The sequence below is a fragment of the Typopeltis vanoorti genome, chromosome 15 (assembly GCF_054136105.1).
Source record: "Typopeltis vanoorti isolate ZY-2024b chromosome 15, IOZ_Tvanoo_1.0, whole genome shotgun sequence".
Classification (NCBI taxonomy): domain Eukaryota; kingdom Metazoa; phylum Arthropoda; class Arachnida; order Uropygi; family Thelyphonidae; genus Typopeltis; species Typopeltis vanoorti.
In genome coordinates, this window is record NC_143563.1 from 108,608,991 (window position 1) to 108,635,210 (window position 26,220).

A 26,220-nucleotide genomic window follows, 5' to 3' on the forward strand; every position below is an offset into this window, starting at 1 on the left:
TTCTGTTTCCTTTCCTGTCCTGTCCTGGCCACATAGTTTACATTTATATCCATCTGGATTTGATTCCTCTGTTTCTTTTTAACTTCACTAATTCCACTGCCAATATATTACATGAAGTATGGTATGGTTCAGCATCAACTACTTTGGGTTCGCCACTCACGTACTTACTAAAGTGAGTCCTTGAAGTTTAAAAAAAAAAGTTCCTAAATAGCTGAAATATATAGCTATTCAGGATGTTGTCAATGTTCTGCCTATTTTCATAATCTTTCTTTTTCATAATTTAAATGGCAAATTTTTTAAATCAGTTATTCAATTTATTTAAGGAATTCTTCAAATTTGTACTTAATTTAATTAAGAATATAACATTATTTGCACGAAATAAGGAGCTGATTTTTAACATCTTCATTCTGATATCAAGCCTAATGCTACTTTCTTTTGTAATGTGATTCATATAGATGAGAAACATTGGAGATAGTGTGTACTTTTCTTTTCCACCTGATTTTACACCAAAACCATTTCCTATATCCTCTTCATTGATTTATATCTTAAATATAAACAGCGTATTATTCTGTATAATCTGTCTACACCATATAACTGTAGCTTTTTGAAAAGCTTTTCTCTTGGCCCTTGTCCTCTGCCTTTTATAGGTCTACATGACTCAAATAGATACTAATATTCCCATGATTTTTCATATTGTTAATATTCAAGAAAGTGTGAACAGGGCAAATCTCAGGCAATATAACCTTAACAGAATGAGTAAGGAGAGGATAGTGAAACAGGTATATGATGCCATGATGGCAGGGAAAAGACAGGAAGATCAAGATCTTGGCCAGTGTTTCTCAGTGGGGAAGGAAGGGGAATCACACCAGCCAGCAAGATAATGAATACAATGTTATAACATCAGAAAAATATACACCTAATTTTTAAAATCATGAATAAATAATAGAATATCTCTTTGAGTCATGCTGTATAAGATATGATTATGTCATCCAATAGAACAAGAAAATTGCTAGCCTGCCTTAATATAGTGATTTCCTTAAACATGAAAAAAAAGTGTAGTAACATTATTATTGTTACATAATACCTCCAGGGAGTCCAAAGGCTCATCGAGGGAGGTCACCTACTCTACAACTCTCCATCTGCACCACTCATTTCACCAACCGCAACTATCTTCATCATCTACACCAACACCATCTACCCCACCACTATTATTTTCACAGACAATCCCAAACATCCATGCCCAGATTTGAACCCACAGCCTTTTGGTTGGGGAACAGATATGGTAACCACTCAGCCAACCAGGCCAGCCTTATGAAAATAATATATTGGTATAGGAAAATTGACTAAAATTGTTCTTAGAAGGTGATTATTAAAGAAAGGTTGAGAAACACTGATGCATTTAGACAATATAAAGATCAGACGGATGAACAGACTAATTCAAAGGAAGATTTTCAATAAGAAGTTAGTAAAAATAGTATAATCATAATATCCAATACACCCACTGAAGAAGGTATACAAGAAGATGGTTTGATAAAAAAAAAATCGTGTAAAGGGTACACACTATCTCCATTGTTATTCATCATCTGTATAGATTGTGTGCTGTGAAGGAAAGTGGTATTACACCTGCTACCAGAATTGGAGATGTCATCATCAAATTCCTGATATGTACCCTCAAGGGGTGTACAGAATATGATAGTACTGCATGAAAAACTTACATGATTAATAACTTCCTATCAACAATTTTCCTCCAAATCAGTCTGTTACTTGTCAAGACTCCAACATTATCAGATCTTATATTTCTATCGTCTAAGGCACTTTGTACCGTATCAATCCACCCATATCTTGGTCTTCCTCTGGGTCGTTTTCCTGCCAACCTGGCAGAGAACACTTGTTTTGCTAATCTTTCCTCTCTCATTCTGTTTAAGTGACCATGCCACCTGAGATTAGCTCTGCTAACACATTACTAGATGCTAACAATGTCAAGTTCTTTCCTAATAACCTTGTTTTTAATATGATATTGCCATTCATGCCACCTGTTCACTCCCCTAATCTTTCTCAGGACCCTCTTGTCTCTAGTCTTTGGTAAAGTGTTTTCTAACCCAGCTCTCAGATCCATAAGTTAAAATTGGTTTGAACACTGTCTTGTATACATCTAATTTAGTTTTGCCTAATTTCTCTCTTATCCCATATAAATTTATTCAGTTGACTTCCTACCATACAGGGGGGGGGTAATACAATTTGGTCGGCTAAATCCCAAATTGCCAGCGCATCGTCGTTCGTTCAGTATCCTGGTAGATACTTAACATGGTGCATCATGAGAAGGTGAGGATTGGACATTAGGTCAGAAGCTCTGGTCAGTTCTCCGCATTCCTTTAAAGGCTCTGCAGAGGTCTCCTCTCATTTATACAGCTTTGACCCTTAAGCATCCCCCCGAATTGGAGATGTTAATATAAGCATTCTGTTTTATCACGATATGGTGGCTGATCTTCTAAGCACATCACAGCTGAATGGTGTGCCATGGGAAGCAGTGGCCACATAGTCTCAACAGCTGCCTTAATGCTTCCATTCTGGTTTCCTCATTGCCAAAGCATTAACATCATAACAGTACAAAGGTAATTCCAGCTAACTTTGCCTTTCAACATATGTGGCATGAACTGTATTGTTGCAGGTGCTTGCTTGGTGGAATTCTTACTTAAAAGCATTCAGTCATAATCCTATGTGTGGTAACTTTATATCACTGGTTCCTCTCATGCTGAGAAGGATTACTATTACAGTGACTAAATCATTAGTAACATAAAACTAGCTTGTCTCACAACATTCTAAACCAAGCTAACTTTCTCTGTTAGTGAGTGAACAATCCAATACTTGGTGAATTCTTCTTTGTAGTGATTGAAAGAGCCAACATCAAAGAATCAAAAAGTAGTGTCGCTACAAACAGTAGCCGACACAAGCCAGTTATCCCTATGACAGCTTTTCTGTTAGGCTGAACCCAGTTCTCTAAATTTCTCTTTCTCAGTTTTTCTTAGCCTCTTCTCAAGTATGCTTGCATTCTCATATTCAGTTTTATTTCCCTTTTGATAAATGAATACTATGAGAGTTCTACTCCAGTTATCTGGAATTCGACCCTTTGACCATAACTCCTAAATTACGCAGTGCAACTACGGCTGTAAAACTTCTTTAATTCCATATTTTAGCATTTAACGTTTTGATGGCTTTTTCAGAACCTTACATATTTATATGTACTCCTGATTGCATGCCATTCCTAAAAAACTAGGACTTTTCCACTGTTAAATGAGTACTGATGAAGCTTCCTATCTATCCATATTATTTAAGTCTTTCAAAGTAATTACTCTAGACATCTACAATATCTTAATTTTTTTTTATGTCCCATTATCATTTCTGTTTCTTTTACACTTCTCTATCCTCCATTTCTAAGCTTTTCAATAGTCTCTGGAATATTTCACCACCTTCCTAATATTTATCTTCTATATTGTTATCAAAGTACAGTGGGACTGGATCACATATAACTCAGCTACTTTACACCAACAAGGATATCTATCCACTACTGAAATGATTAAATCAGTTCTTTATTCAAAAAATATTACCTATTTGCTTCTGAGTAAGCCCAGCACTTCACTATAAAGTTGTAAAAAAAAAAAAGTAAAAGTCAAGGAGTTAGGCAGAATATGATAAGATGATGAAGTTGTTCAATCTGAGTCTTAGCTCTGGCAGGGTTCCAAGGAAATGGAAAGAGGGTAAGATAGTACCATTGCATAAAGGCGACTCCAAGACAGAGGTAGCAAACTACAGACCAATTAATAACCAGGAGTGGTTGCTATGTTAAAGGTGATGAACGGTACAATACAACAGTGGGTGGATAGGGATGCGATACTCTGTAGTGGACAGCGTGGTTTTGTAAAGGGTAGGTCCTGTCTTAGTAACTTATTCACATTTTATAATAAAGTGACAGCAGAATTGGATAAAGGTAATGGCTGCACTATTATAGTATTCGACTTTGCCAAGGCATTTGCAGAATACCACATGGAAAACTATTACAAAAACTGGAGATGATTGGAATGTATATGAAGCTAGTAGTATGGATAGGGGGACAGCTGACAGACAGACACCAGAGCCAGAGAGTAGTATATGGTGGGGTCTAGGAGAATGATGGTGAGTAGTGGAGTACCTCAGGGTTCAGTACTAGGGCCACTACTCATTAATTTGTATATCAATGATATAGGGAAAGATTTAAGAGGGGATACTCATTTGTTTGCTGATGATGCAAAAGTAGGGAGACTAGTAGTTGATAAAGGTGATGCAGATATCCTGTAGGATGATTTAAATAAATTGACATTGTGGGCAAAGGATAATGATTGTCAATTTAATGTTGCAAAATGTAAGGTTATGCACTTTGGGTTGAAAAGGTTGCATATGGTGTATCATATTGATATTATTGGTTTGCAAGAAATTGATGAGGCTAGGGACTTGGGGATAATGGCGGACATAGAGTTCAAGTTCAGAGGGCATATTGCAAAAGTTGGTAAAATAGCTCAACGAATTACTTAGATGAAAAGCACACTAACAAGATAAAGTTATTATCCCTCTTTATAAGGCTATGATTTGGTCACATCTACTGTGCACAATGTATGACCAAATGTGTGCACAGTAGTATGCACACATTTGGTCACCTGGTTTTCTTATGGTGTATGGTTGATTAGATTCATAGATGGGTGATAAAGATGGTGACAGTTCTGTGGAATACACTACAAAGTTTAGTTGATAGGCGTAAAAGAGGGAACATGATAGAAACTTTTAAGGTTTTATAAAATTTATGCAAGTGAAATTTTTCATTATATGAAGTCAGAGAATTAGAGGGCATCCGTGGAAGTTGTGTAAGAGATTTGTAGGGATTTGCAGACCAGATTTTTTGCTTGTAGTGTGGTTGGTGAGTGGAATGGATTGCTAGAATTGGTTGAGTTCCCTGAAGGGAACTGAAGATGTCTTTGATACTCAGGGAAAATTATACTAATAAATAATATTTTACATGAATTAATTCTGATATTATAATTTATTTAAACTGCCTTAGTAATTTATTCACATTTTATAATAAAATGACAGTGGAATTGAATAAAGGAAAATGAACTATACCATTATTTGACAGACTACCACATGGAAAACTTACATAAGTTGGCAAATGGCATGGATATGAGGTTGGTAGCATGGATGATGGGGGGGGGGGAGGCAACACAGACATCAGAAGGTGGTGTATGGTAAAATGGAATCAAGGTATATGAAAATGAGTAGTGGAGTGCTCTAGGGGCTCTGTACTACAGTCGCTACTCTTTAATTCATATATTAATGATATAGCAGAAGATTTAAAGGGGATATTCAGTTATTTACTGATGATGCAAAACTGGGAAGAGTAATAGTTGATAAAGCTGATATAGATATCCTGCAGAATGATTTGTCACTTGGCCGTGCGTGCGTGCGTGCGTGTGTGTGTGTGTGTGTGTGTGTGTGTGTGTGTGTGTGTGTGTGTGTGTGTGTGTGTGTGTGTGTGCGCGCGTGCGCGCGTGCGCGTGCTTGCAAAGGACTGCTGTAAAATTTAATGTTGGAAAATGTAAGGTTTTCATTTCAGGATGAAAAGATTACGTACTTTATATCATATCAATGTTACTGGATTACAGGAAATTGACAAAGCTAGGGATTTGGTGGTGATGCTGGACAGAGAGAAAGTTCAGAGTACATAAAGCAAAATTTGGAAAAATAGTGCAAGGAATTTACTTGAATGCTGAAAAACACATTAACAAGTAAAGATGGTGTGTGTGGGGGGGGGGGTATTATTATCATCCCTCTTTATAGGGCTGTGATTTGGCCACATCTTGAATGCCAGAGGTGAGTACCCCACTGTTGGGGTACTCATGAGTATCATAGTTTAAGGATAGATATGATAGGTATTGTGTGTATAATGGTTAGTGTGGGTCCTCCTCCATGAGTCTTTGATTCCATAGAAATACTTGTATAATGATGATAATAATATCCTGTGTTATACTATATTTATTGCTACTTAAATCATTAACTTCGACCACTGTCTCTTTTGCTTTTCTGTTTCCCTGTTGTCTTTGTCATATCCTTTATTTTAGCTCCTGGTAGCAATGTAGTGATTCTGTAATCAGGTATATTTTAAGTAATTATATTTCAAATTTAATTACTGGATCATCATACCATATTACTTCTTTTTTTACTTACCTTATTATTATTATTTATTGATAACATGCAGTTTTCTGCATTTTCTTTTCTTTTATTGTTTTTATTTTCCTTTTCCTGTCTTAGTTCTTGTAAACATTTTTCTTCTTTCTCTAACTCCCTGTTCGAATTTTGAATAATTTCTTTTAATCTGGAAATTTCATTTGTTAATTTTCTTCATATATGTTGTCAATCTGTGTGTTATCAACAGATTTCTTCTTTTGCAATCCTTGTCTGCCCCTTACACACACACACACACACACACACACAAACACACACACAGAGAGAGAGAGAGAGAGAGCACTGGTGTACCATGGGTTTTTGTACCTCTCGTGTGAAATAACTAAAATAAAAAAGAAAATCTAATTTTTTTTCCTTTAAAAAAAAAAAGAAGGAAATGAAAAATTTACTTCAGTTTTCAGAATATCATCTGTTCAATGGATTGGAAGGTTTTATAGGACAAAACCTTTCTAAATCCATCAGTAACCTGAATTGGATATAAGTTGAACTGTATTTTGCTAATGGCACAGCTTGCAGGTGGTTGCATCAGCTGCCATAGATACTTTTGGTATTTAGTAGGTCAGTTGTTATTTGGGTTCTTAGTAATGGAAGATTGTAAACGTCCCAAAAGTAGTTATCTTTTTAACACAGTCATGCAATTCTTGTGTTCATTTCTGTCTTTCTTGAAAGTCTTCGAATTCGTACAAATCTAGCATCTACTATGAGCTAAATTCTCCAGGAATGCCTTAATGTTAGAAAAGATTTAGCACTAAATTCCTTTAAATGCATGAAATGTCTGTTACTTTTCTATACTGCATGCACAATGTCAAAAAATAGGCCTTGCATATGAATGCCTTTAATCTGTTCAATTGCACGGATTAATAGAATAGTTAATAAAAGAAAAGTCGACATCGATATTTTTTAACCAATTAGTAGCAACCAAAACTTTATGCTGTGAAACAGTCAGAAGTTCTGATGGCAAAAATCTAGAATAAAATTTGGGTCAATTTCATAAGAAGTAGCTGGTTTTGTGAAATTATATTTACTTTATAATACATGCTTATATGCCATTGTATCCTGTGAAACTTGAATTTTCAACTCTGGTGTTGACAAGGGATATTTACTCAAAGAAAACACTGATGAGATATTATATCTAGAGAACACCAATGGGATGGGAGTTAGCATTGGAAATTCTCCAGTGCTTTGGCAGATTTCTAAGCATGCACAGTAACTTGAATGCTGTAATTTGTGACTAACAGTATTCTAGAAATTTTTAGAAAACTAAAGACTAATTTCTGCTTATGCAAAGGCAGATGTATACAGTCAGAATCTACAGTGAGTAAAATGCTTTTAGATAACTTATAATTATTATCTGAGGCCTTCAAGGAGTCGAGGACTCATCGAGGGAGACTAATATGTCACCCCAAACTAGCTGTCATGCCTTCCCGTAAACTAATTCACACTAGATGCATTCACTGCTTCTAAAGGCAAATTCCACTTACTGTTCTGTAAGAGAAAAATCTAGCTCTTATCCGTTTCTTGGCTGGGAAAAAATTTCCATGAATGCTCCATGTTCTCTCCCCACTTTCCATATAACAAAAAATTTCATCAGATGATATCCTATAATACCCATTCAAAAGTTTATAGACCTCTATTATATCACCCCTCTTTCTCCTGTTAATCAGTCTGCAATCCTCATAATCTAAATCCCAATCCAGATATAATCTTTGTAACTCTTCTTTGCACCCTTTCCACAGCTTCTTTATCTCCTTTGAATCCAGGAGACCAAATCTGCACTCAGTAATCAAGGCGTGGTCTTTTCAAAGCCTTACAAAGAGGCAAAATGACTTCCTTTTCCTTACCTGTCAAGATGCACTTCAACATCACAATTACCCTCTGAGTTGTATTTGCAACTTTTGCTATTGTGACTTTTGAACTTCAAATTCCTATCCACAAATACACCGCCAAGTCCCTTGTCTCCTCAGTTTCGTATAGCAAAACCCCACTAATATAATATGCCACTGGAACTCTAATCATGCCAAAGTGCATTAACTTTACACTTACTACCATTAAACTGAGCCGTTTTTGTTTGCCCAAATTTTTATCCTATTCAAATCAGTAAGTGCTGGATATCAGTAGCATCCCTGATTGCCCTGCCTTTCTTCCATCATTGGTAAACAATTGCACATTTCCTGTTAGAACCTCCCTAATGTCATTGAGCACACTGGCCATGTTGTATGAAAATGGCAGCTGATGATTCTGTCCTCGGTAAAATGTGTTTGAAGCAACCACTTGACAGGGGTAGTGATGTGAGGAGGGGCACCATTCTACATTAAAACTGTTGAATCCAGGCACTGATGCTGTTGAAGTGTTGGAATCACCTGATTGGCTAAAAGAGATGCATATCACTGGCCATTAACCAAGCTCCTCAAAAAAGAATGGTCCAATAATGAATTCAGCTGTAAAACCTCACTTACTGGTGACCTTCGGGGAATGAAGCAGAATCTGTTTCAAGACGTGGGTTTGCCTAAATTCTGCTGTTGTGCATGTTCACAGTGTCCAGGTGGAAGTGAGCTTCATCGGTCCAGAGAATGTTCCATCGCCAGTCATTGTCCAGCTCAGTCCGAGCAAGAAACTGCCAGGCAAATGTTTCTCGTGCACCCTGGTCAAGATTAAGCAATTGGTGAATTTCTGCACTGAACATGATAAATCTTGTAAGATTTTCCATGTTCAGTGCTGCATTTGTCTTAAGACTTTGTAAGCTGTGCTTATGGATATTTCTGCACTGTGCCATTTGATGGGCTTTCATGCTCTGCTGGATTTGACATCTAAGGAACCTTTTTCTTCAAATTTTTGGATCAATTTGTGTAAACCATTTGCAGTCATAGGACAGGTTTTTAATCCCTGTAATATTCTGAACTTTCACAATGCTGTCAAGACGCAGCTGTTATTTTGGTAAAACAACTTCATGAGAAGTGCGCAATCAGTAATGGTGACATTGTGCTTTAACATGTTGTCTGCTCACAGGCAACTGATACATTCTGCAGCTACCTGCTTTTATAGAAGCTTCTTTCGAAGCACACATCAATTGGGACATTTGTTATTTGTATAAATGGTACGGTCACAGCATTTCACCACATACCGGAAATATTATATCTAATTTACATGTATTGCAGTGGGGCAATCCATTCCACTCATTCACCACTCTCCATGCAAAAAATCTTGTTGTTAATGACCCTATTCAACTTCCAGGGATGATCCCTTATTCTGATCCCTCTAACCAAGTGCTTAAACATTTCTTCTGCATCTATCCTATAAAACCCTTTAAGTAACTTAAATATTTCTATCATATCCCCCTTTTTCTCTAGCAATGAACTTCTGCTATCCACACACACAATATTCTATTAATCAATTGCACAGATTAATAGAATAGTTTATAAAAGAAAAGTCAACATCGATATTTTTTAACGAATTACTATCAACCAAAACTTTATTAACTTTGCTAGATGCATTGGCTCTATACACATAAAGGTATTTTAACCTTCATAAAGTTAATAATCTCTGCAAACGTTTTCAAATTTAACAATAATATTTATATCCAAACTTACTTCAGACTCCTGATGGAGGTGGGGGGTGTTCCAGCCCTTTTATATCAACCCTATCGGCACCCTTCTGCAATACTTAATTTTCATCCGATACGCTATTTTCTTGTACTCATAGGTCTTGCCTTTCCATAGCGTCTTTCAAGAAGACTTCAGCGCGCCACGTGCCCTACACGTATGTGACTGCTTCAGGCATCTCACTAATCCCGGTGTCTCGCCTGTGTACTTTGACCTTGTGTTACTAGTTGGTTTATGCAATTCACAAACTTTCTGTCTTTGCTAGCAGACAAAATATATATTATTTTCATTGTTAATATACAGTTTAGTAGGAACTTCACATTTGAATACTCACAAAAATTGTACTAATCACATTATCTTAAAGTTTTACAGGCTATTTACGAATATACCAAAATATAAGCATTTCTCTTTTATGTGCTTAAGCTTGTTAAACTATGAATGAAACATTCCTTGGTGAATTGTATTTATTCACAATTTAACACTACCCAGCTATTGAATATTTGGGGTAGGGGCCCCTAAGAGCTCCCTCAAAATGCTTGACTTAGTACAGAGGAGAGGAGAGCAATTAGATTGATTAATGACCCATCTCTTACCAACTCACTCCTCCCACTTTCTCACAGACGTTTGGTTTCTGCAATATGTGTATTCTATAAATATTTCCACGCCAAATGTTCATCTGAAATATCAATAATTCCTCCACTTAGTACTAAACAGTATTAAGTCCATTGAAACACATCATTTGCTGCTCAGCATTCTTTCACAGTGCACCTTGAAACTTAGATGACCATAGGTTCATAAAAATTTTGCATGTTATATAATATATATATATATATTCTAGTTAAAGTAAAAGGTTGTCTTAAATTTCTGTGTAATTTATAATTGTTTTTTGTTTCATTGATTATTACATAAAACATTGTTAGGTGCAACATGCCCTTAAGAAGATGGACATGTCATTAAGTACACTAAATAAAGCCATTATTATGGACCCTAAAAATCCATTATGCAAATTTCATAGAGCATCCGTGTTTTTCTCGTTGGACCGTCATGAGGAAGCACTACAAGAATTAGAAGAGCTAAAGGAATTAGTGCCTAAAGAATCTCTAGTGTATTTTTTAATTGGAAAGGTATGAAAACATTAGGCTTCTTTTATATACATTGAACTGCATGTAGGTTTGTGTAGATAAAATAAGCATTACTGTTTTTTGAGACTTGTGTGATTTTTGTATATACAAGATTAACTATTAGAAACATATTATAATTTTATTAGCAGTTGGGTACATTATTTACACTGTCACTAAGATGATTCATTTGCTTGATTTCCTTACAACTTATAACAAGTGGCTCAGTAAATTTGTTATATCAAATTCAAAAAGTTATTATATCACGTGTGATGTATTTATTGTGCAACGTGGTTTTGTATTGCTCACTATAGTGAAAGATTATAATATTCATTTATTGTCACCTCATCTGCTTCTTGGTTACTAGTAACATTGGTTCTGATATATATATATATATATATATATATATATATTCACTGTGTTTATTATAAATTTTGTTGCATTAGATATGATTTTCTTACTTTGTTTTCAAGATTATATGCCATTAATTACAACAAAGTTCCAACCATTACCAGGTTTCATTTTAGAGAAGGGTAACATACCTGGAAATGAACAAACACTCTTTTATATATTGAAACCTGTCGATTATTCATAATTAAACATATACATGTTAATCACAGTAATAAAAATATTTAATAAGCAAATATTTCACCTTTGATGCTACCTGGTGTTTACGAAGTTCCATGTTCCTGTAAGATGTCTTACTACGGACAGACAGGAAGATCTATTAGTAAACACATCTCTGAACATCAAGACCATATTCAAACTGCACAAATCTGGCCTTGCACCACACTGAGTTGAAAACAAACCTTAGGATCCAATGGAAAATCAACAAACTTCTACATAGATCCTTATATAAACATGAGTGTTTGCATAAAGAAAGTGCTGCAGCCCTACATCACTGACCCAATTTAAACTGTAATGACGTTCTTACTATCCCTAAAGTCTGCGAAATTGTCATCCTTAATTGTGTAAAATAAAGTTATGCATGATATTTTATTTTAATTTAATTCTATAACATGCTACTGCACGCATAGTGGAATTCCATTGTAATCATGTGCCCTAACTGTATGTTATTCCTAGTATTTTGAAACTATACTGAAGATGTACTAAGATACTTAGGACGAAATATTTACTTATTAAATATTTTTATTATTGTGGTTAACATGTATATGTTTAATTAAGACAAACTAACAGTTTGCTAGAAAATTGAATTTACTGAGAGTGATGACTTATTGCAACTTTTAAGTAACACTATTTAAAAGGTATCATAGAGATCGATTTTGTAGTTTCACTGACTTGAAAATTGTTTCAGATTGGTTCTCTTTGTTTGCCAGGTAGAGATACCTGCAGTATATCTCATACTAAAAGTTATACAGTGAAGAATTTACTGCTTTTCATTGGTTTCTTCAATTAGGAGAAAGTTAAACAGAATTCTTATAATCTGTTGAGATTCAATTTTGTAATTTCTAAACATTGTTTAGCTTATAAACATTAAATGGTAATGAGTTATTTCCAAATTTATGCAAATTTGTTGTTTAGTGGGGCTGTCCTTTACTTCATATTAAGAATCGAGCATTCTGGAAGTGATATCTTCATAATGAATGGGCTATTTTATGGAAATCACATAGGAGTTTTTAACTACAACTCAGAAAAATTTTTATATTTATATTTATATATGTCTGTATAATATTTCCTTTATTTTCATGTTCCTCTTTCTGTTCTTCTCTTAGTTTATCTACTCTAAATTTGTTTGCACCTTGGGTTACTTTAACTTCGTTTCTTCCCTAACTTCTCAATCCCTTAGTTACAGCTATCTATCAAAGTTCCCAACCTTTCTGTGGCCTCACTCTTAATTGAACTCGTGTGCAAATCTTTCAGACAAAGAGATTGCCCTAAGGTAGATCCAGATTCTCTCTGGCTGAAAATCTGAAGTCAACTCCTTTTCGGAATTAAGAAAATTTATTTGTTTAGCTGCACCATCTTAATTCCTATGCAATAGAATTAATATTGTCAGAGAGTCAGCCCACAGACTATCTCATGATTTAGCAATCAAATACAAACAAACCCTCACGATACTTATTTTTATATTGCAGTCATAACCAGTTCTCATGCTTTAACTTATACAGGTTCTATTTATAGCAAGTAGTGCATTGGCTTCAGAGATCAGACACGTATTTTGGATAAAGAAAACATGAAAGTTTATTCATTCTAAGTAACGGTACATATTAATCAAAAAACCAGTTTAAATGAAAAGTCTCTATAAGTAATGCTATACTAACAGACAAGATCTATAATACAATTGGCATTTCACATTAAGGGACATTAGCAGAGCCAAGCTGTCTTGAACCTGCTCACTTATCACAGTCACATATATGAATAACTTACTCCCTCCTCAAATATTAATATATAACACATCAAATTAACCTAATGACAATGCTTAAAACAATACACTTCTAGAGCTACAAAGTTACTTGATGAGAGGATTAGGTATTTAGAGTCCTGAATTCTATCAACAAGTCCGATCATAAGAAATACAATACATCATCATCAAATTCCTGCCATGTACTCTCAAGGAGTGTACAGATATGATAGTACTACATGAAAAATTTACATCATTACTAATTTCCTATCTACAATTTTCCTCCAGATCAGTCTGCTACTTGTCAAAACTCCAATATTATCAGATCTTATATTTCTGTCTTCTAAGGCACTTTTTACCGTATCAATCCACTTATATCTCTTTCTCTGGGTCGTTTTCCTGCCAACCTGGCAGAGAACACTTGTTTTGCTAATCTTTCCTCGCCCATTCTGTTTAAATGACCATACCACCTGAGATTAGCTCTGCTAATGCATTCCTGGATGCTCACAATGTCAAGTTCTTTCCTAATATTCTCGTTTTTAATATGATATTGCCATTGATGCCATCTGTTCACACCTCTAATCTTTCTCAGGACTCTCATATCTGCGGTCTCTAGTCTTTGGTCAAGTGTTTTACTTCTGACCCAGCTCTCAGATCCATAAGTTAAAACTGGTTTCAACACTGTCTTGTATACAGCTAATTTAGTGTTCCGACTAATTTCTCTCTTATTCCATATGAATTTATTCAATTGACTTCCTACCATACCAGCTTTGTTGATTCTGTTGTCTATTTCCATATTTAATTTACCATCTTCACTAAAAATCATGCCTAAGTAGGTGAAATGTTTTATTTGTTCCACAGGTTCTCTGTTCACAACACAGTTGACATTTTCAATGTTTCTGCCTATTTTCATTGTCTTTGTCTTTTTAATGCTGACCTTCATACCATATCTATTACAACAATAATTCAATGTAGTCATGAATCTTGCAGACTTGTAGCGGATTTATTGATAAGTATAACATCATCCGCATAAAGCAAAGAGCTAACATTAACATCTCCAATTTTGATATCATATCTAATACCACTTTCCTTCATAATGTGATTCATATAAATAATGAATAACAGAGGGGATAATGTACAACCTTGTCTCACACCAGATTTAACATTAAATCATCTTCCTGTACTTCCTTCAATTCTAACTGCTGACTTACAACTCAAATAAAGAGTAAGTATTGCTTCATATAATGCCCCATTGACACCATATAACTGTAGCATATTGAATAGCTTCTCTCTTGGCACCTTGTCATATGCCTTTTCCAGATCCACAAAACTTATATACAGATCTTTATTATATTCCCATGCTTTCTCAACTATTTGTCGTAAAGTGAAGATCTGATCCTGACAGCCTCTATTTGACCTGAATCAGTTTGTTCTTCACCAAGCTTTTCTTCTACAATTCTTCTCAACCATTTCTCAAGTATGCTTGCATAGATCTTGCCAGGAACACTCAGTAGGGAAATACCTCTGTAATTCTCACATTCAGTTTTATTTTCCTTTTTATATATGGTTACTATTAGAGCTCTACTTCAATCATCGGGAATTCGTCCCTCTGTCCAGGCTTTCTGAGCTATGCAGTGCAGCCACTGTAAGACTTTTATACCACCATACTTCAGCATTTCTGGTCGAATATCATCTACTCCTGCTGCCTTTCCACATTTCAAGCCTTTGATGGCTTTTTCTACTTCAAGTATGGATATGTATTCCTGACTATATGCCTGTTGAGTGTTTTTTACCAATGTGCTATCACTGCTTGTTTCACTTAGCAATTTCTCGAAGTAATTACTCCATATTTCAAGGATAGCTTTTTCTCCAGTTTTCATGTCACCTTTATCATCTCTAATTCCTTTTACAGCACTCTTTCCTCCATTTCTAAACTTCTTCAAAAACCTCGAGAATATTTTGCCACCTTCTTGATATTTATTTTCTGTGTTCTTGCCAGAGTCCTCTCATTACTCTTGTTTAGCAAGTTTTACACAGTGTTTAGCTTTCCTACATATGTCTCTGTATTCTCCAATAGCACAAGCTGGGTTATTTGCCAGCAAATTTTGATATGTTTTCTTCACTGCCTCTTTAACTTCCTGTATCCACCATGGAGTTCTGATTTTTCTATCCTTGCAGACAACCTCACCACATGCCTCTCTGGCTGAATCAGTCAAGGTTTTCCTCAAGGTTTGGTTCCTGTACTCAAATTCTTTCTGAGTTCAGGTGTGAACTGTATTTTAGTCTACAGTTCACACCTGAGAGCTGCTCAACTTTTATTCGCTTCAAAACTTTCTTACATGTTATTCTTTTCAATATGAAATTCAATTTCATCCTGCTCAAGACTAAATAGTGATCTTCCAATTTCAAATCCTCTGTACACAATGATGTCCTGCACCAGGGAGAAAACATCACTATCAACAATAACATAGTCAATGAGACTTTTCTTATTTCTTGCCTCTTCTCTCCATGTGAATTTGTGCACATTTATTTGTTGGGACATGCTGTTAGTAATAACCAGTCCATGTCCTGAGCAGAAATCCAACAGGTATTTGCCATTATTATTAGCTTTGCTCTTTTCTCCAAATTTTCCCAATATATTTTTGTATGTCTGAGAATCATTTCCTTCTCTGCTATTTAGATCCCCAACGAGGACCAACTTTTCCTTTTTCATTGTATCAGCTGCTTTCCCTAAATCCTCAAAAAATTCCTCCACTTTTATGTGTCTGTGGGACCATAGACACAAATAAGTCTCATTGTCCAGTCCCCCCATTCAGATAATTGCGCACATCACTCTACTTGAGACTGCCTGCCATTCAAGAAGATTAGTCTTGTATTTCGTGTTGGATACAATGGCTACTTCTTTTCCTTGGTTGTCATTGCCTAAATATAACATTTTGTATTTATTGCTCAGAAAGATCTCACCAGTTTTATTCTTTTTTGTTTCAGTCACCCCTAGAGGACCAACTTTTCATTGTATCAGCTGCTTTCCCTAAATCCTCAAAAAATTCCTCCACTTTTATGTGTCTGTGGGACCATAGACACAAATAAGTCTCATTGTCCAGTCCCCTCATTCAGATAATTGCCCACATCACTCTACTTGAGACTGCCTGCCATTCAAGAAGATTAGTCTTGTATTTCGTGTTGGATACAATGTCTACTTCTTCTTTTCCTTGGTTGTCATTGCCTAAATATAACATTTTGTATTTATTGCTCAGAAAGATCTCACCAGTTTTATTCTTTTTTGTTTCAGTCACCCCTATTATGTCGATCTGGTACTTATCTAATTCCTCAGCTAGTTCCATTTCTTTGACATTCAGGCTTCTTATGTTGATAGTACCGATCTTTAACTCTTGCGATGTTGAGTTGGGGTGTGTTTTCAGATTTGTTCCAGTAGTTGACTTTTCGCTGTTCACCCTGGTTCCCTGGTGAAAACAACGGGGGTCCTTGTTTAACCGGGCGATGCCCCAGCTGCATGAAATTTTGTCATGTTGTACCATCATTTTGTATTTTGGTTTAAGCCAATAAGAATACAATTTGGTCAGCAAATCCCAAATTGCTAGCCTATCCTCGTTCGTTCATTATCCAGGTAGATACCAAACAGGGTGCGCCAAGAGAAGGTGAGGATTGGACATTAGGTCAGAAGCCCTGGTCAGTTCTCCACATTCCTTTAAAGGCTATGTGGAGGTCTCGTCTCAGTTATATAGCTTTGACCCTTAATGGACATAAAAACTCTACATTACCAACCAGTTCATTCTTTCAGGAGACACTTCTCATCAGATCTTCTTGTAGGTTTCCTTCCGGTGGTTACATGGTTCTGGGATCTGTTGTTCCCCATCTTGACCTTCCAGTGATTTCAGTCACGAATCACTTCTTTGCCTTATACTCAAAGTTCCTCTGATGGAAAGGTTCAGCTGGAGCTGCATGAAATTTCGGTGTTCGCTGGTTGTCTCGTTGCATCGATGACAGTGCTCGGACTCCGCCACTACTTAACCGTATCATCACTGCTTGACCGTCCTTCGTTCACCCTAATGACTTCTACTCGACATCGACGCCACGAGAAAAGGACCAGAAGAGAGAGAGAGAGTGGGAGTTGGTGTGGCCAAGCCTTTTATATTCCTCCATAGCTGCTCTCCCTACTACGTCATCGATTGCAGATGCCACCCAAGCCTTTTGCACACTGTACTTTCTCTCCTCCTTTGTGTCTCCACGTGGGCATCTCGCCCGTGCCTCGGACCTCTTATAGCTACTGCCTGGGGTCATGTTTATAATCCGATTATACAAGTCTGCACTTTGCTCTGACTTTCCTGTTACAATATTACTTTTAAAATATCTTGTTTCTTGTCTGTTATTTACAGGATCATTTATAAAATAATACATAGTAAAATACATAAAAGAACCATTATTACTATGTTTACGACTTTGGTTTTTACCTATTTAAAAGTATTTCTCTTGGGAAACTTTGCATCCCAGTTAAATCCCGAATGTAATGCTAAAGTGCAAATTAAGCCTTTCATTCCAGATGTAACGTCTGGTAATAATTTCCTAATCTGCCGTTTAGATCCTCAACAAAACTCAACTTCTCCTTTTTAATTCTCAGCTGCCTTCTCTTGCCTTGAAATTCCTCGACTTCTTCCTTAGTAGAACCTTTTCTTAGACCATGGGCTCAAATAAATCTCATTGTCTAATATCTTATTCTGATTTTTGCTGACATCAATCTACTTGATATTGCTTGTCATTCAAGGTCATCCTCATATTTAGCTCCAGGTTGCATACTATAGCTACTCCTTTTCTCTGATTGTTATTGCTTGAGTATAAAATCTTGCTGAATATTTCTTGCTTAGAAAGATCTCACCAGTTTTTTTTTTTTTTTTTTTGTCTTCTTTGTTTCAGTAATGTCTATTATGTTGATCTGGTACTTAACCAGTTCTTTTGCTAGTGCTATTTCTTTTCGTTTGATGCTTTTTATGTTGATGGTGCCAATCTTGAACTCTACTGATGTTGAGTTGGGATTTTTTATTCAGTAATTCTCTGATACATCTATTAATAATTGTCTGTACATAAAAAAAACTAATAGTCTTGAATTCTTTGAATGAACAACTCATACAGTAAACAGAAGAAGAAAAGACAAATGTATATATTTAGGTAAGGTAACTTTTGAAAGTGAATAATCGAATTCTGAATTTCATATGTGTGGAAAGATTGGGGTTTTTAATGATTTTGATTATTTAAATTACGTTAACTCAAAACACCACTAGAACAACTTATTTGATAAATGATTAATCTGCTGGTATTTTACTGGATTTCAAACCAGCAATCCCAGAGCATAAAAACACAGTTGTTACATGACACTAACAGTTAAATAATTTTGGAAATAGTTCAAATTTGAAATGGAACAAAAGCACAAGTTTCTCTTATTCTTTACAATTTGGTCAGTTTTTTTTGTCTTATCCTTCAGCAGTGGGTTTAAAGTAGCCCACAGTTTCTAGGATGAAAAGTTTGTCTTAAAATGCCATTCCCAACTTCTAGGTAATTTACGCAAATATATCTGTTTAAGATCAAGGGATGCTTCATCACTGATGTCAGTTCCAAAAAGCATGTAATGGTTTCTATATAGCACTGTAATTTAAAAAAAAATATATATATATATATATTTAAGGTAAGTTTCGATTAAAAATCAAATGACATCTATCAAAAAAAATTTAAGAAAAAAAAAAGTTTATCTTCAGAACATCACAGAACCTGAATGAATTAATGATCACTTCAGTTTCTTCTGGTATGTGTGTTTTCCCCTCAACCCAGCGGTTAGTGGGGTAGCAATGCTACATTACTAGGGGATAATTATAGAACACTGTGGTTTCCTGTTGTCTTTCTTGTTGAATAGTGTTCTATTTGTAGATAAGTTTGTTAATAGGACCATTTTCTTGTTTTGAAGAATGAAAACCCTCCACCTCCATGTGCGACTGGCTAATTCACATTTGATTGAAAAGCTCTGATATGGATTCTTTGCATCGTAAACGGGATGTGAACCCAGTCTTTCCAGCCAAAGGACCATGTCAAATACCAACTAAGTTATGGAGGCTCAAGTATGTGAACATGGTTGACTCTGAAAACTAACTTATGTAGTATAAATGAAAATTTGATGAACTGTTAGAAGTATTGGAAGAAATACTAGAGGCAGGTTAAAATATAAGGAAGAGGGATTTGAAATCTTGTTGTTTACCAAATCATTCCATTTCCTATTTGGTAAACGATATAACTAATTTTTGATTGTATGTGATTCAGAAGGAAAACCAGTCATCTCACCTAAAAGAGATTCAATTTGAAGTCAATTTTTGTTCTTTGGATGTCATAGGAAGTTTGTGTCTTTATGAAAAAGCTATTTTTCAAGACTTTTTTTTTTATAAGGAATCTGGTTGCACAATATCAAATTATTCTATTTCCAGGAATTGATTTGATTTGTTACCATGAACCATGTTAAATTTAGAATAACATCATATGAATTTGGTATGGATTCTTGAACATTGATTATGACTCATGTTGCTGTTTAATGGAGAAAACATATCTAGAAATAATAATTACTAAATGTATTTAGCTAATAAATTGCTGTGCCAATATTTTGCCTTGGTCACAAAGGCATCTTCATATGAGGACACAAAGAAATGCAACTAAGCATGTGCATGCAGCACACTAAAAGAAATTAATAATTATTTTATTAATTTATGTCTTCATATAATTACCTGTTTATTGAATAGTTTAATTTACAAATAGTTTTTTGCTTCTATCATTCTTGTGCACATTCTTTGTCACATTTTCATTTTATTTATACTATACAAGTTAGTTTTTAGAGTTACCTACATTCACATACTAGAGGAAACAGAAGTAATTGACAATGAAGTGAATTTCTGAAGGTGGGTTTTTCTTTGATTTATATACTCAAATATCATTGTAAATCCCTTGCATCCTATACCCTAATCATGCATTAAATTAATTGTCAAAAAAAAAAAAAAAAAAGGTGAGCTCTGTAATACACTACATTAAACAGAATGCTCATCATCATCATCATCATCAAATTCCTGGCATGTACCCTCAAAGGATGTAACAGGATATGATAGTACTACATGAAAAATTTACATCATTACTAACTTCCTATCTACAATTTTCCTCCAAATCAGTCTGTCACTTGTCAAGACTCCAATATTATTATAATTATTAGATCTTATATTTCTATCATCCAAGGCACATTGTAGCATATCAATCCACCTGTACCTTGGTCTTCTCTGGGTCATTTTTCTGCCAACCTGGCAGAGAACACTTGTTTTGCTATCTTTCCTCACCCATTCTGTTTAAGTGACCATACCACCTGAGATTGGCTCTGCTAATGCATTTCTAGATGCCGACAATGTCAAGTTCTTTCCTAATATCCTTGTTTTTAATATGATATTGCCATTGATGTCATCTGTTCACACCTCTAATCTTTCTCAGGACTCTCATATCTACAGTCTCTAGTCTTTGGTCAAGTGTTTTACTTCTGACCCAGCTCTCAGACCCATAAGTTAAAACTGGTTTGAACACTGTCTTGTATACAGCTAATTTAGTGTTCCGACTAATTTCTTTCTTATTCCATATGAATTTATTCAGTTGACTTCCTACCATACCAGCTTTGTTGATTCTGTTGTCTATTTCCATATTTAATTTACCATCTTCACTAAAAATCATGCCTAAGTAGGTGAAATGTTTTATTTGTTCCACAGGTTCTTCATTCACAACACAGTTGACATTTTCAATGATTCTGCCTGTTTTCATTGTCTTTGTCTTTTTATTGCTGACCTTCATACCATATCTATTACAACAGCTATTCAATTTAGTCAGAGAATCTTGCAGACTTGTAGAAGATTTATTTAGAAATATAACATCGTCTGCATAAAGCAAAGAGCTGACATTAACATCTCCAATTTTGATATCATGTTTAATACCACTTTCCTTCATAATGTGATCCATATAGATAATGAATAAAAGAGTGGATAATGTACATCCTTGTCCCACACCAGATTTAACATTAAACCATCTTCCTGTACTTCCTTCAATTCTTACTGCTGACTTACAACTCAAATACAGACTAAGTATTGCTTCATATAATGCCCCATTGACACCATGTAACTGTAGCGTATTGAATAGCTTCTTTCTTGGCACCTAACCTAGTCATATGTCTTTTCCAGATCCACAAAACTTAAATACAGATCTTTGTTATATTCCCATGATTTCTCAACTATTTGTTGTAAAATGAAGATCTGATCCTGACAGCCTCTATTTGGCCTGAATCCAGCTTGTTCTTCACCAAGCTTTTCTTCCACAATTCTCAACCATTTCTCAAGTATGCTTGCATAGATCTTGCCAGGAACACTCAGTAGGGAAATACCTCTGTAATTCTCACATTCAGTTTTATTTTCCTTTTTATATATGGGTACTATTAGAGCTCTACTCCAATCATCGGGAATTCGTCCCTCTGTCCAGGCTTTCTGAACTATGCAGTGCAGCCACTGTAAGACTTTTATACCACCATATTTCAGCATTTCTGGTCAAATATCATCTACTCCTGCTGCCTTTCCACATTTCAAGCCTTTGATGGCTTTTTCTACTTCAAGTATGGATATGTATTCCTGACTATATGCCTGTTGTGTGTTTTTTACCACTGTGCTATCACTGCTTGTTTCATTTAGCAATTTTTCGAAGTAATTACTCCATACTTTAATATCTTTTTCTCCTGTTTTCATGTAACCTTTATCATTTCTAACTCCTTTTATGGCACTCTTTCCTCCATTTCTAAGCTTCTTCAACAACCTCCAGAATATCTTACCATTTCTTGATATTTATTTTCTGTGTTCTTGCCAAAGTCCTCCCATGACTTTTGTTTAGCTAGTTTTACACATTGTGTAGCTTTCTTACATTTGTCTCTGTATTCTCTAATAGCACAAGCTGACTTATTTGGCAGGAACTTTTGATATGCTTTCTTCTTTTCCTTCACTGCCTCTTTAACTTCCTGTGTCCACCATGGAGTTCTGATTTTTCTATCCTTGCAAACAACCTCACCACATGCCTCTCTGGCTGAATCAATCAGGGTTTTTTTCATGGCTTGCCACTGAATCTCCAAGGTTTGGTTCCTGTTCTCAAACTCTTTCATTTTTTCTTCAATAATCTTTGTGTATTTATGTTTTTGCATGGTAAATATAAAGGCAAGTTAATTAAAACTCTTGCCACGTATATAAAAGGATTGTCGCAATTAATTTCGCTGTGTTAATCAAATCCCGCGTTAAGCAAGGGATACCTGTAAATAAATATGTCAAAATTTATTAAACTTAATATGAATTTTGCTTGCATAATTTTTTATTGGCCTAGAATTTTTGCCCAACAACTAGAATAGAAATCAGAAGATACAAAGCAAATATTCAACTATATCCTGTGATGGGCATCATTTGCTCTCCTTGCTACAAAATTCTTAAACACCTTTCTAAGTTACTTACAGGTATTCACAGAAAGTTCTCTTCATATAGCAAGAACAGTTCTCATTTCAAAGCAAAGATATCAGTACGTTATCTTCACCCAAATGATATAATTTTCAGCCAGAGTTTACTCTAGCTACCTGACATGCCAGAATACACTTTACCAACTAATTGAGATATATCAATGGATATTTCCTCAAGTAGTCCTCTTTCTCCTACTTGCTAACTACTTCATAGAACCAGTGAACAATGGATAATGAACAGAATTTTTTCTAAACTGTCTTTATTGTACAGATTTGTAGATGATATGATTGTGGTTTAGCATGGTTTCCTTGTAGATCTGCAAGAGTTCAGTCTTGAGCTAGAAAATGATTAGTGGATTGCCTTTTTAGATCTTTTACTTTGTCACCTAGATGGCAGCCATCATTTCTCGATTTTTAGGAAGAAACCCCATATTGTACTTTAGGTTTGTGTTTTTTCACATCATCATACTTGATACAAATCTGGCCATTAAGACTCTAATATAGGGATGCACTGACCACGGGCTGCATGCGGCCCTCTGATGGTCCGCCTCACCGTGTATTATTTTAACTTTAACAAGTCACACGATAGGTAATTTTTAAAAATGGTACATGCGCAAAGCAAAGTAGCTGTGACATCACGATTGCCTGTCTACTTACGATAATCGATTAGTAATAATGTTAACAAATTTTATAATTCATCTATTTGTCATATGAGTATTTTGTTTTCGTAAGTGTGGTTGCTACAATTAATTATCACCCCTAGGAAACGGTAAAAAATAAATTCTACAATTGATAAAGCAGGGCCAAGTAGGAAACGCAAACTACAGGATGAAAAATGGCAGTTTCAGGATAACTGGACCGAAAAAAGATGGTTTTGTGCAGTCGTTTAATGATGTCATGTGCTTGATTTACAAAAGTGCTGTAGCCATACCAAAAGAATAGAATATAAGGAGACACTAGCAAAATCTGCATTCTACATTTTCAAATCTACCCAAAGAACTACGTAAACAAAAGATTTCATTTTTGAAACAAGAATTGACAGGTCAGCAAGTGATGTTTACAAAACCTATTCAAGATTCGGAAATCGCAACAGAAATAAGTTTTGAAATATCTCGTCTTATAGCAAAAAGGTGTCGGCCATTTACAGATGGAGATTTCGTTAAAGATTATCTTGAGATAGCTGCTAAAAAAATTGTTGTGAATCAGCCAAAAATGTTGAGAAAATTCAGTTAAATTGGATGACTGTGCAAAGAAGAATAACTGCAATGTTGGAAAATGTAAAGGACCAATTAACATCTTATTCAAAGAAATTTGCCTATTTTTCATTAGCTATTGATGAATCAACTGACATTACTTCCACAGCCCAGTTGTTAATGTTTGCACACGGAATAACGCAAGAGTTTGAGGTAAGTGAGGAGCTGATTGGAATGAGTGCATTGTCAAATCAAACAAAAGGTAATGACACTGGGCTTTAGGAACAGTGTTCCAAAATTGATTTAGATCTGACAAAATTATCAGGTATCACGACTAACAAGCTCCTTCCATGATAGGAGCTAATTCTGGATTGATAACATTATTGAAACAGCATTTGGGATGGCACGACAATGAGTTGATACAATTCCACTGTATAAATCCTCCAGGAGAGCTTGTGCCATAAGAAACTTGGATTTTAACATGTCATGAAAATTGTGGTTTTCAACGATTAATTTTATAAAATCCCGTGGCCTTAATCACCGACAATTTAAAAAGTTTCTTGAAGACATTGAAAGTGAATATGGTGACTTAATTTTTTACACAGAAGTGAGGTGGCTAAGTCGTGGACAAACGTTGGACAAACATTCCTAAATTTAATTAATGAAATTGAAATCTTCATGACTGAAAAAAACAAAGGTGTCCCTGAAATAAAACTGGAATTAATTATGTGACTTAGCCTTTCTGGTTGATATTACTAATCATTTAAATACGTTAAATACGCGACTTCAGGGCAAAGATCAATTGGTTACTCAACTTTACGGCCACATTTTGTCTTTTCAGTGCAAGTTAAATCTATTTCAAAACCAACTGAAGTCAGGGAATTACATCCGTTTTCTTAATTATAAGAAAGTTTCTGAAAAGCTCAATGTCAACTTCAAAACTGTGCATGTTGAAGAGATTGATAACGTGATATCAGCCTTCAAGAATCGGTTTTCTGATTTTAAAAAAGTGAAACCGTTGCTAGATTTATTTAGCAATCCTTTTGCCATTTTGCCCGAAAATGCACCCAAATCAGCACAGCTTAAACTCATCGACATTCAAAACGATGAGAGCCTGCAAAATAAATTTAACGAAGGCAATTTATTAAACTTCTGTCATTGTGTCGATAAAAACAATTATAAATAGTTGCTAGATAATGCATTAAAATGTGCAAGCCTCTTTTTCTCAACATATATTTGTGAACAAACTTTTTCAGTCATGAATATTAACAAATCAAAAAATAGGAACCGCTGACTGATGAAAATTTAGAATCAATTTTGCGGTTGGCTACTACAAAACTCGAACCAAATATCAAAACAATTGTCAAATCAATGCAATGTCACACATCAAATTAAATTCACTTACTTTTTATTACCTTTTTTGTAAAAATTATGATAGGTATAAATAAAATAAACAATATATGGTAGATAACTTTTAAGGGTTTTTTTTGGCGGCCCTACCATATTTTTATTAAACTTCTATCATTATGTCGATAAAAACAATTATAAATGGTTGCTAGTTGCTAGATAATGCATTAAAATGTGCAAGCCTCTTTTTCTCAACATAACAGTGTAACTATGCAGCCCTTGGTCTTAGCAAGTTTGTGCATCCCTGCTCTAATACATTAAGCTCTCTCTCTCTCTGCTCTACTGAAATGCTGCTTTTTTAGAAATTAAATCACATCAAGTACACCTTCCTTGTTAATGGCTTTACCAAATCTTATTCCAAAGGAAATCACGTTTCCCTGTCATTTATCTCTCTTTGTGGTATTGAGTTACTATTCTTTATGTTAAAGGTGTTTTTGAAGATATTACCAAATTGCTTAGATCCATTGGTCTACAAGTGTCCTTTGGCCAACCCTGCAGTCTTTCAAATTCCTTTTCAGTGTGAGTTACCATATTTTGACCAAACAGGTAGATCAGTGGCCATAATGAACAGTCAAGACTTGAAGAACATACTATCTCCATCAAACATTAAATCCTTTGGAGGAAGATTAAGGTTCTCCATAAAAGCAATTATCTCATGAAATTCTTATATAAAGTTGTGAAAACTTGTTAAATCAGTCAAATCTAAGCAAAA

General features: G+C 35.1%; 1 protein-coding gene across 2 annotated transcripts in view; it reads left to right on the plus strand.

Moving 5' to 3' along the window:
• Cdc27 (cell division cycle protein 27) overlaps nucleotides 1–26,220 on the plus strand; it is a 392,586-nt gene that overhangs the window by 304,224 nt on the left and 62,142 nt on the right. For both annotated transcript variants that reach the window (XM_090405839.1, XM_090405840.1), the window contains one exon: nucleotides 10,787–10,990. In XM_090405839.1, coding sequence (XP_090261965.1) covers nucleotides 10,787–10,990 — 204 coding nt within the window. The remainder of the gene's footprint in view (nucleotides 1–10,786; nucleotides 10,991–26,220) is intronic.